Here is an 11,429-nt window from a genome sequence, read left to right as displayed (position 1 = left end):
CGAAGAGTGCTCTTAGGGAAGCGCGAACGAAGAGTCCCGCTGCAGCACGTTCGTCATACCTGCCTTAGTTCAACTGTTGGAAAGGTTGCTGTCGCTATATTTATTCAATGTTGAACACTTTACCGTTGGCCGCCATCGTCAGACATGCACTGCTGAATATTTTCATATACGAAAATGCAGCAAGATTGCTTGATATGTGCTTAAAGCGAACTTCCGCGTAATTCTTCCGGCCACAATTTCCAGCTATGATCTGCAGACAAGTAAAAATGTATGCTGCATACGCGTGTACGTTGTTTTTAGGAAACCCAACCTATTTCAGCGGATCAGCCGACCCTTAGGTAATAAGGTCATATAAAGCCGCATACCTCCCGTATCGTAGGCAATGAAGCTGCGTCCTGAAAACCGAGTTTTAGTAGTATAACAAAGTGAATGAGTGCATCAATCATGGCAGCTCTCCCCTTTACGTCTGTGTTGTGTTCGGCCATGCCACGATCTAAAGCCTGGTAATTTAGTTGATCGGTCTGGGACAGCACTACCCACGCAAAATATTTTTCTGTTGCAAATGCGGATTTTTTGGCTCGGATGCCGGACTATTTCGTGGCTTTTACAGACTACGGATATCACCATTCTGATAATGCTGGATTTCTATGAAGCGACATGCGTTTTCTACTCACAACCATTAATGCCGCTTTCGCAATATGTGTACTGAAGTGGCCAATGGAACTAATCAAGCAACGCATCATTTGCTAATGTAGAATGGCGATACGTAAGTTCATACGCGGTCTAGGCAAGATCGCGGAAGGCAGGCAGAGTGGGAGCACCGCACGCTGACAGCCGTAGTGATCCGTTCCTTATACCCTTAACCTATGCGCCATTGTTATCTGGAACGTGTTGCAGGGAAGGCCAACAAAGAAATTACTACTGTAGTTTTTTTTTTAACCTAAGTGAGAATAAACCACGATATTGCTCATGTCCTTCAAGAAGGAGTTTGGGAAATTTTATAACAATCGCCTAGCCCTACTAGCGAGTGGTTCAGACGATTTGTGGCATTGTCAAAAGTACGCAGTGCTTTATTTTCGTCACAAATACCACGCGGTATTCTAGCGCCACATATCTCTTAAAACCAAAGCACATGCGGTCTGTACTTTTGAACTTCACATAGTTGTCGCTGTTTGCGTGTTTGTGGAGAGGCCCTGATCCTCAGTAGTGGTGCTCGCCCTCGCCCTGAGCAGCAGTACAATTGTGATGAATACCACGACGAATCCAGCAACCAGTGCCAGAAGAATCCAAGTGATGACGGATGGCTTGTCATTCTCACTCGGATGTCCCACACCTGCTGTGGTTGTTGTTGCAGGATCAACGCCTGGCTCTACCTTGGCCGGTGTTGTGGTCGTTGCTGCGTATTTGTCCTTGTAAGGCGTTTTCGGGGCTGGTTTTGCTGGTCCAGAATTCGTGGGCTGCCGAATAGCCCGCGTTGTGGTGGCAGATGCTCTTCTCATCGAATAGGCAGTAAAATTTGAAATTGTAAATGTTACAATAGTAGTACCGGACAGCTTCGACTTCAGTCCTTCCGCGTTAATAACACGTGCCGCTAGGTACGCCTCCAGGTTGAAATCGGTGTCACCTTGGGCCGACGTCGCCCAGTTGCGGGGAAGGGCAATGGTGACTTCATGCTGCGAACCGGGGGGGAGGGCTTGAAGATTGCCTTTCCGGACATTGGACAGCACCTCGTGGCTATCGAAGTGCCATCGAAGGTAGTCTTCGTCAGTGCCACCTCTGATCTCCACTCCCGCAGCTGTAATTGAAAGTACAGAAGACAGCTGTCACCTAGAATGACGTGGCGTTGATAGCAAGAAAGAGACGCTAACACCTCTTCGTTTACTCGATCGCTGAAAGACAAAATACTCGCTCTGATTTCACAAGATGTGTTCATGGCTGTAAACGACGTATACTATATATATATATATATATATATATATATATATATATATATATATACGTGACTGGTTCATCTTTTTAGGCGAGCGGTTTTCACGGTCGAATGTATTTTATCGCTCTGCGTGAGACGCGCCTGCATGTATTGGAAGCTTCTCGAATGTTATCGATGGTTCCGTCCGCTTTCTGATGTCACCCAACCTTGTGGAACCTGATTCAATGTATGTGCGACGCGAATGGCGTAGAACTTTCTTGAACAAACTCGAGCACCAGCGATTTCTCTGTAACGCTCGATGGTTTGTGTATAGAAGTCGAAGCGCTTTACAGGCAGATCAGATTTCAACGATCGCGGACTGGGTTCGCCACAATTGTGGGCACAGGTTCACCCAGCAAAAGCTACTTTCGTCATTCGCAGTGTTGCAACTCTTTTCTTGGTGACACATGGCGAAGGTGCTTTGCTTTCATGTATCGGAAGACCCCATGAAGCCGTGGCCCAAGCCCGAACGCAGAAGACAACACCAACGTTGCCAACAAGCAGCGAGGTAGCCCAGGCTGCAAGAACTCGGCCCGGAGCACGGATTTTTGCCTTTGACGACCAGAAAGTTCGTCGCCGATTCAACAGACCAGGGAGCCACCGAAAGTCCGTGTATCATCATTTTAACACCTGGATAACTGGCTGGAAACACATGAACGGGTCGCTGCATTCAACAACTGGAACTCCAACGGCAAGCTCCGGCATGTATACATCACTTTAAAGGCGCGGCGAGGACGTCGTATGAGCACCGGGAATCGACCCTGACTGCATGAGACCTGTTCCGCAACGGCTTTGTGCAGACGTTCACGAGCGTCCTGCGCAAAGAGCAAGCGCAAGCTTTACTGGAAACCCGCATGCTGCTGCGGAACGAGAACATCGCGATCTTTACGGAGGAGATGACTCGCCTCTTCCGACACACCGACCCAGAAATGCCGGAAGAATAGAACTTTGCTTGTTGATATTGTGTTTGAAGCGAGAGCTTTTGACCAGATTGATACGCAATCCGTCTAATACCGTTGCCGAAATTATTTCCGACGCCGCCAGTACTGAGAAGACGCTGGATATGCGGAAAAAAGGGAACGTGGGCAGACTGTTCGGCGCATCAGCCGGTGCGAGTGCCTCCACAGAAGTATGGCAGATATATCCCGCACAGGCATTACATCGGCAGTGGGCACGGCGGCCCTATTAGCATGAGGCGCACTAATACTCTCGTCTTCATTGAGCAGGTTAGAAGACCGCTTGGAAAATGCCTCCGCTCTAGCGACCGCTTTTTGATGGTGCTGCCGTGCCCGACGCTATGTCATGGGGTGTTTGATATAGCTGTATTTCTGTGCTGCTACTGTTATCAGGAGATTTAGAAACTAGCCCCGGTCCTGATGTAAAGGGCAGCGTTAAGCAACTGAATAAAAAATTGCTGCCGATATCAAAAACACAAAGGAAGAAAGTCTTGCAGATATAGATACCTAATTAGATACCATAGCTTTTCTAGAAAATAAAGTACAATCCTCTCAGAGCGAGATTTCTCGCATGAGTCGCGTAATAGAAACTATGGAAGAAAATCTATGGCCTGAGAACAGAAGCAGGAGAGCTAATTTAATAGTTTATGGCATACCGGAATCGCAAGGAACGAGTGACAGTCTTGAGCGGACAGTTAGCAGAGGTATCGTACAAGATGTCCTCGAGCTGGACCCAGTCACTATAGAACGCATACTTTGGTTAGGCAGACCGTAAGTGAAAAAGACAAGGCCGGTAATGATTAAACTTCTAAATTCTCACGATAAATCGGCAATATTGAAAAAATATTGTAAACTTAAAGGCTTAAAATTTAGCATTGGGGAAGATTTTTATCCTAAAATTGGGGACATTAGAAAGAAACTGTGCAACAGTGCCAAAGAAAATTGCACACACCCGACAAAGTCACCCTCGCCTTCGGCAAACTGTACATCAACAGTCGCGCCTTTGTTTGGCACGACGAAACCAATGACAAAGTACGTCTTAAAAAAAGAAACGAAATCAAGCAAAAAAGGCGGCCTGCTAATTATGCGGAGAAGAGCTCGATAAGACAACTAACTATATTAAATGTAAATGCAAATGGGTTAGGAAACAAAATAGAATCTTTCGAAAACCTGTTAACTGATTGCGAGCCTGATATAGTCGCCGTCACGGAAACGTGGTTTCCTTGGATGTTTGCAGCCATGAAATCATGCGACCGAACTAGTCAGTCATTCGCAAAGATCGGGATTCCCGTGGCGGTGGCGTGCCTCTTGCGATAAAGAAAAACCTCTCATTTGTTTGCTGCCAGATGTGTCCGGTGTGAAAGCCTCTTTTTCAGGTTTCTTTGTAACAACACTACTAGTTATGTGGGTTGCTTCTAAAGAAGCCCCTCTTCGGGTGATGAAAGCATTTCTGCCATGCATGACTTTCTACACCAATATGCCAATAACTTCTTACGATATGCAATAACTTCTTAAATCCTTACGGGAGACTTAACCCTTCCGGACGTAGACTAGGTAACTATGCATCACATACCATCTTCTTGAGAAATTCAGGTTTACCTAATGTTATCATTGAACCTTCACCAAATAATCAAAGAACCGACGCGTAGGCGAGGTACAGCAAAGAATATACGTTATACCTTATACTTGTCAGTGATCATTTTTCAGGGCACCAAGCACAGAAAGAAATATTGAAGGCATTTCAGACGACAACATACTGCTATGCTTGTTGCCGCTGGACTACTCTGTCAGAACGCATTGTAGTACATCTACAGTACCCAACTTCGACACGGCGGACGACGCCCGCATACTAACCCAACTTGCGCACGAATTTCAAGCCTTTTCTGAATAACCACCGACCTGTCAATCGATGTCCACACAGCCTGGCTCATTTTAAGGATATAGTTTCTTGCTGCATAGCTATGTCCCATTAAATAACAAGCGACCACAAAGAACAAGCACATGGACAACTCCGGAAGTCACCCACGCCAAACGTCATGTAGAAAAGATACGTAACTTTGGTAAAGATCATGGATCATGCCCATCCAAAACTGCGCAGTAGCACATTTTGGACAAGCAGCCAAAAAAGCCAAGGAGCATTATTTTCATGTAACGCTGCCTAACTTTCTGACAGCCTCAGCGACTCTGGAACCATTTTCGCCCTACTAAACACACCTTATCGGACTTGTCTCCTAAGGAAAAAAACTAACAACGCTAATGCGTACACTAGCTATTTTAACTCGAAGTTCACAAAAGATGACCGGAACCTTTCAGACTTGAGTAGTAGTTCAACGTCGCGCATCGATCCTATAATCATATTCGACGCGGCTATTCTTAAAAGGACACTAAAGGTGAATACTACGTCAACGTGGACCGTTGAAATATGAACCCAGAAACCTCTGAATCCTTGTTTCGTGCGAAGAAGAGGCTTGTTTTAAGAAAAAATGCGTTCTGCAGCGTCTGCGTACACCTAGCGCAGTTCAAATCGCCCGCCCTCCGATCGAGGAGTGGTGAGGTCATGGTCTCATAGTTACGCTGCGCCATCAGTGAGCCAAGAAACAAAGCCAAGACAGAGCCGACAGCAACGCGAAAGCGTAACTATGGTGGCTAGCGGAAGGGACAGCGCGCGACGATAAGCTCGTTCTTTATTTTATGACGCCAACTTTGACGCTCGTTGCGATGGACGAATCTGACAACGACACATTGGCTTGCGATGCTGGGCTCAAGTTCAGCGATTTCAACACTGCTGAACGTCACCTGCTGCTGAGGGCTCGCGCTGCCGGCGTCATTGCGTACTATTACGAAGGCAACTATATGTCATGGCTCTACATATTCGCACATTTTACCTTTTCCTTCGTAAAAACCAAATACCGCACTCACTCACTCACTCACTTACTCTTCGACCTGCAGTTGTTCTTGCGCCTCGGATAATGCAGACAAGACCGACAAAAATCACTACGGGAAAGCATTGCTTTGAAAGGCACTCCACACGGCTTCAGCAAGTCGGCGTTGAACTCGTAATCCTCTGGACGAACGTGCAGCGAGCACACTATGCGATTTTTCGGCTCAACGCCCTGTGGCAGAGCTACGGCACTTAACCACTTCGAACAGATAGGTTCATTCGTTGGCACACAGTGATAAGTACCGTTGGATTCGCCGCTGCAACTGCCCTTGGCCAATTTCCGCCGACCGTTCGTGCATCTCACGACATCACATGGACGTGGAATTCTCGCTGCTTCTTCCAAATGCATGTTTAGCGAGCCAGCAGAGCCAATTCAGCACGACGCGATAACGAAACAACTGCAACTCGAAAGCGCGCGGCGCAGAGTCGAGCGCGCAGAGTCGAGCGAAAACGAAACCTTTCGACCACCCATACTACTGAAGGGTAACTTCAAAATGTTATTTTAGAGCGCAGCTCTTTGGCGTCCGTTCCTGGGTTTCGCGTCGTCGTCGGCGTCGTCGTTGTCGTCGGCGTTGTCGTTGTCGTCGGCGTTGTCGTCGGCCTCGTAACCAGCTCCGCCCCCCTTCGCTGGAGTGGGAGACGAAGGACGCGAGCCGCGAATGGCGGAGACCAATGAGAGCGGCCCCTTCAGTGACGTGCGCGCGCGATGCTGGTTTCATGCGGACCCTCCTTACGGCTCGATGCGCACTCGTGTCTGGTCTCAGCCGATCCGCTCGTTTCGTACTATCGTCTGCTCGCGCCACAGCTCTCGCCCGCGCCTGTTTGGTTCTGTTGGGTCGGTCTCGTTCGCGCTTGTTTTGGTTGTTATTTCGACAACAAACGGTTACAAATATCCCTCGAGGCCAGCGCACCTTCCACAACTTAATGCGGTGAGTGTAAGACTCGTATCTCCGCGAATCCCATTCATGCAAGTGCGACGACTGATGCACGGCGGAGGCCAATATGGCATTAAGGGCCCAGTTGTGAACGTCTTTGTGAACGTCTTTGAGAATCAAGCATTGGTGTACCAAGTCGAACATATATCAGTCTATTTCTCCGACCACAAAGCTTCCTTCATGACTGTCAAGAACTGTTAGTGGAGTCTTTGTTAAAGGAATACGTGTGAAAAATAAAAAAAAATTCTGTGATAGCGCATACATGTGTTGCTAGATTTCTTTGCCTCAATCTATCGAAAAGGTGAAACAGCTTATTTGCTGCGCTCAAATTTCGCATTAGGAAGTAACGTAATCGTCGGTAATTTTTTTTTTATAGAATCGAACAGTAGTAGGTAAGTAGTATTTTCTTCTGTCTTATAGTCTAACGGAATGGTCTTTTTATTACGAGTAGTTGAGGACTAGTGATATAAATTATGATGAGGAGTGCCTTCGTCATCGGGCTACTTCCGGAATGTCGCTGGTTGTCTGAAATCGTGTCGTGCATTTACCTCAATTTCACGGTTACTAAAGCTCTGTTCGCGATTATAATGACGCCATAATTTTCTAGAGCATTGCTTTATCACTTTAATTTGTAACCTTCAGTGTCCCTTTAACATATTTCTCACCCTTGACCCTAAAAATATTGCGCACAAGATGCCATTCCAAACCATTTTCTAAAGAGATACGCAGAGTGGTGCAGCCTATACTTGGACCTGATAATTCGAAAATCTCTATTGCAATCATCTTTACCCAACCACTGGAAAAAAATGCCCAAATCATCCCAATGCACAAAACAGGAGATACCTCATTGCCCTCCAATTATCGACCAATATCTCTCACTAACACCGCTTGGACGATGCTCGAGCATATTGTCCTTAAACACCTAACAAAGTTTTTTGACACTCACAACTCTTTAAGGCCACACCAGCATGTACTCCGCCATGGATTGTCAACCATTACGCAGCTTACGGAATTTTTGCATGAGGTCGCATTTAACATCGACTGTAGCCAGACTGATATAACATTATTAGACCTTTCGAAAGCATTTCATCGCATATGCCACAATAAATTGTTAACAAAATTGCGAGCCTTATGGGAATGGGACAATTTTAGACTGGGTAATAAATTTCTTATGAAACCGAACACGATTAGTACTATTTCACCATGTGAAACCTGCGACAGTGCCTGTAACATTACGCGTTCCCCACGGATCCGTGTTGGAGCAACTGTTATTTTTTATTTTCATTAACGACCCATAGTCAGAAATATTGACTGTAACATCAAACTCTTTGCTGATGACTGCATTATTTACCAAACAATTAACACCTACGAAGATTGTTTCGCTTAGACATTCATTAGACCAGCTAAGCGAATGGCACAAAAAATGGCCAATGACGATATACACAACTCTGTTTGCATGACGGTAACAAAAAAAAACAACCGTACGATTTTCCGTACTTTAATAACGGCACAATGCTAACAAAAGTTCGGCAGCATAAATTCTTAGGCGTCTCTCTAACTTCTGACCTGAGATGGGACGCACACATTGCCTTCGCGACCTCGAAGGCATACGCAAGCTATTTTATCACCGAAGATATCTTCCCATCGCACCCATGTCGACTAAGCTTATGGCGTATGCTGCTATCTTTAGACCGGTTTTAGAGTACGCTAACCAGCCGGTGGCAATGACCTGCGCCGCCGTCACCCGCCGTCAAAGACCGCCTCTGCGACCACACCAGGGCCCTGTAACGCCGCGATACCATCATCCACCACCGCCGCCGCAAGCATATCCACCCGTCGCCGAGCACAGCTACGCGAGGAAGACGGGCGTTTGGCAAGCCCCCGGCCAGCGCCCACTCTGCTAGCATTGCAGAGAATCCGGCCATATGCACCGTCCATGGCTATACCGCGACTTGGAACTAGGACGGTTCGCAGTCAACCCGCCGCGTCCACAGTTTGGAGAGAGCCCACATGAAAACCCCGACTACATCGCCGCCACTCAGTGGAGACCTCGACGACCGTTCCGTTCACTCTCACCAGGGCGCTACCTGCCACCGCAGCGCCGACCATAGACTGGCCCAGCACGAGGCCAGTCTGCAAGCCTATATCCAGAAACTAGAAGCAGCAACGGATGGAAGTGCGGTTGCAGTCCGTTAAACTGACGAATATTCTACGCTACCGACGAATATGCCCAAAATCCTCTGTCGACGACATGTTAACGAGACGCCAAAAACCCATCGAAGTCTGGAAGCAAAGAATACATCGACGAAGGACTACCTGACGACGCCACTCACCAGCCACGGCTCAACGCGGTGCAACCGAGATCCAACGCCAAGCCCTAACTGCAATGAAAGATAAAAAGTCACCATCCTCGACGTGCTTCTCGATGGCCACGCACCCACCGTCTTTGTGGACACAGGAACTGATTACTCCGTCATGAGTGGACCCATCACCGCCCAGTTAAAGATAGTTAAGACTGCATGGTAAGACCCTCAAATTCCGACCGATGGAGGACAACTCATAAGGCCGGCTGGAATCTGCTCGGCAAGAATTAGCTTTCATTACCGCACTTACCCTGCCACCTTGTTAGCCTACAAAAGTATCCACGAGACGTCATTCTCGGCACAGGCCTCCTGAACCAACAGGGCGCAATCATCGACCTGAAGTCGATGTAGATAACGCTGTCACAAGATTAAGCAATACCGACGGAAAGCTGTCGTAGTCACCGCGCCTTGAGTGTGCTTGAAAATCAAGTGAGCGTTCCACCTGGCTCCAGCATTCTCATTTTTCTCGGCACCGAAACACCCGCAGACATAGAAGGCTTCATCGAGGGCGACCAGTGTATATTGCTCGGGCGTCAAATATGCGTCGCAAGAGCGATCGCTCGACTGCATGGAGGAAAAGTGGAAGTAATGGTAACCTACTTCAGTCAGGAGTTCATGTACATCAGTAAGGGTACCGCAATCCTATACACCGATGAAATTGTGGAAACCAGCGGTGCGCTTGCAGTCTCGGATTCCGCCGCATGTAATCCTAAGACCAGTTTACCCGAACCAGATTTCAACATAAATCCTAGTCTCCCCATGAGTAAGCACCAACAGCTCCGAAGTCTTCTCCGACGATACAAAGACTGCTTTTCAACATCAGTGAGTATACGACAAACACCAGTCGCAACCGATCGCATAATAACCGTAGAGGAGCTCTATGGTTGGAAGTCGACGAGACAGATCGCAAAACTACCGCCCTCATCACGCCAGTGGCCTCTATTATTTCAAGTTCATGCCATTCCGACTGTGATTGGCGCCTGCAAGGTTCCAGCGCCTCATCAACACGGTGTTAGCAGGATTGAAGTGGTAGAGCTGTCGTGTTTACATGGTTGACCCTGTCGTCTACGCCGGAAATTTCTACCACCACCATAGGCGGCCTTTGACTGCACCAGAGGCCATCAAATCATCAGGGCAGAGTCTAAATGTGGAAAAGTGCTCCTTTGCCTACGATTAGCTTCTCTCATTAGCGAATTTGCAGTCCGATCTGACCCGCAGAAAACAGCTTCCATCGAGAGGCAGCGCGAAGATTCGTTGGAATGTGCGCACACTATGGGCCTTTTGCAAGGACTTTTCACGGATCGCTGAGTGGCTGACACGTCTAACTAAATGTGTTGTCGAGTGACAAACACCTTGGGCTGACGCATTTCAAGAACTGAAACGTTGCTGGCAGTCCCCATGGGTACTCGCACAATTCAACGAGGATGCCGATACAGAAATCCGCACTGATGCCCTTGGTGCCGTCCTAGTTCAGTGGAAATACGGAATTTAACGGGTGATGGCTTACGCTGCTCGTTCACTGTCAAAATCACAAGGCAATTGTTCTACGATGGAAACGGAATTCCTGGTCATGATTTGTGTTACAAAAAAAAATTGCCCTTAGATATGTGACAGGTCGTTCAAAGTCGTCAGCGACCATCACGCGTTGTGTTGGCTAGCGATTTTAAAGGACCCTTGAGAACGGCTGGCACGGTGGAGCCTCAAACTGCAACTATATGACATCCCTGTTGTGCACAAGTCCACACAAAACACTCTGAGGCCGATCACTTATCACGCACCCCGATTCACACGCCGCCGTAAGATGACAAGGATAACGACGCCTTTCTTAGAATAATAAGCCCGGAACATTTAGCAACGAGCAGACCACGGGCTAGAAAGCCTCGTCGAGTATTTGGAAGGACGCACCAATGTTGTTCCTAGGCCATTAGGGCAAGGATTGTCTTTGTTCTTACTTTAAACAACCTATTCGTAAAGAACTTCTCCACAGTGCGTGCCAACCACCTTCTTGTTGTTCCATCAGCGCTCCACCCGGAAGTACTGCACGCCCTGCACCACTTATCCGACCACTGGGCACCTCGGATACTTCCGTACGCTATTGAGGATACCGGAAAAGCATTATTGGCTGGGCCTGACCGCCGGCATCGCCCATTACGTCGAAATGCCTAGTGAGTCAGCGACGCAAGACACCGCCAACAGCGCCAGCATGATTACTGAAGCCGACTGAGCCTCTTTGCCGACATTTTCTGCAGATCGGGGTGGATTTGT

General features: G+C 47.8%; 1 protein-coding gene across 1 annotated transcript in view; it reads right to left on the bottom strand.

Moving 5' to 3' along the window:
* Positions 1–1,057: 1,057 nt before the first annotated feature.
* Positions 1,058–11,429, bottom strand: part of LOC135907508 (calcium-activated chloride channel regulator 1-like) — a 177,139-nt gene continuing 166,767 nt past the window's right edge. Inside the window, exon 15 of the mRNA XM_070520903.1 lies at positions 1,058–1,795. Within this exon, the coding sequence (XP_070377004.1) occupies positions 1,155–1,795 (641 nt within the window). The 3' untranslated portion in view covers positions 1,058–1,154. The remainder of the gene's footprint in view (positions 1,796–11,429) is intronic.

Source organism: Dermacentor albipictus, chromosome 6 (genome assembly GCF_038994185.2).
Source record: "Dermacentor albipictus isolate Rhodes 1998 colony chromosome 6, USDA_Dalb.pri_finalv2, whole genome shotgun sequence".
NCBI classification, from domain to species: Eukaryota; Metazoa; Arthropoda; class Arachnida; order Ixodida; family Ixodidae; genus Dermacentor; species Dermacentor albipictus.
The sequence above is the reverse complement of the archived record's forward strand: the minus strand, read 5'-3'. Positions and strand labels throughout refer to the sequence as shown.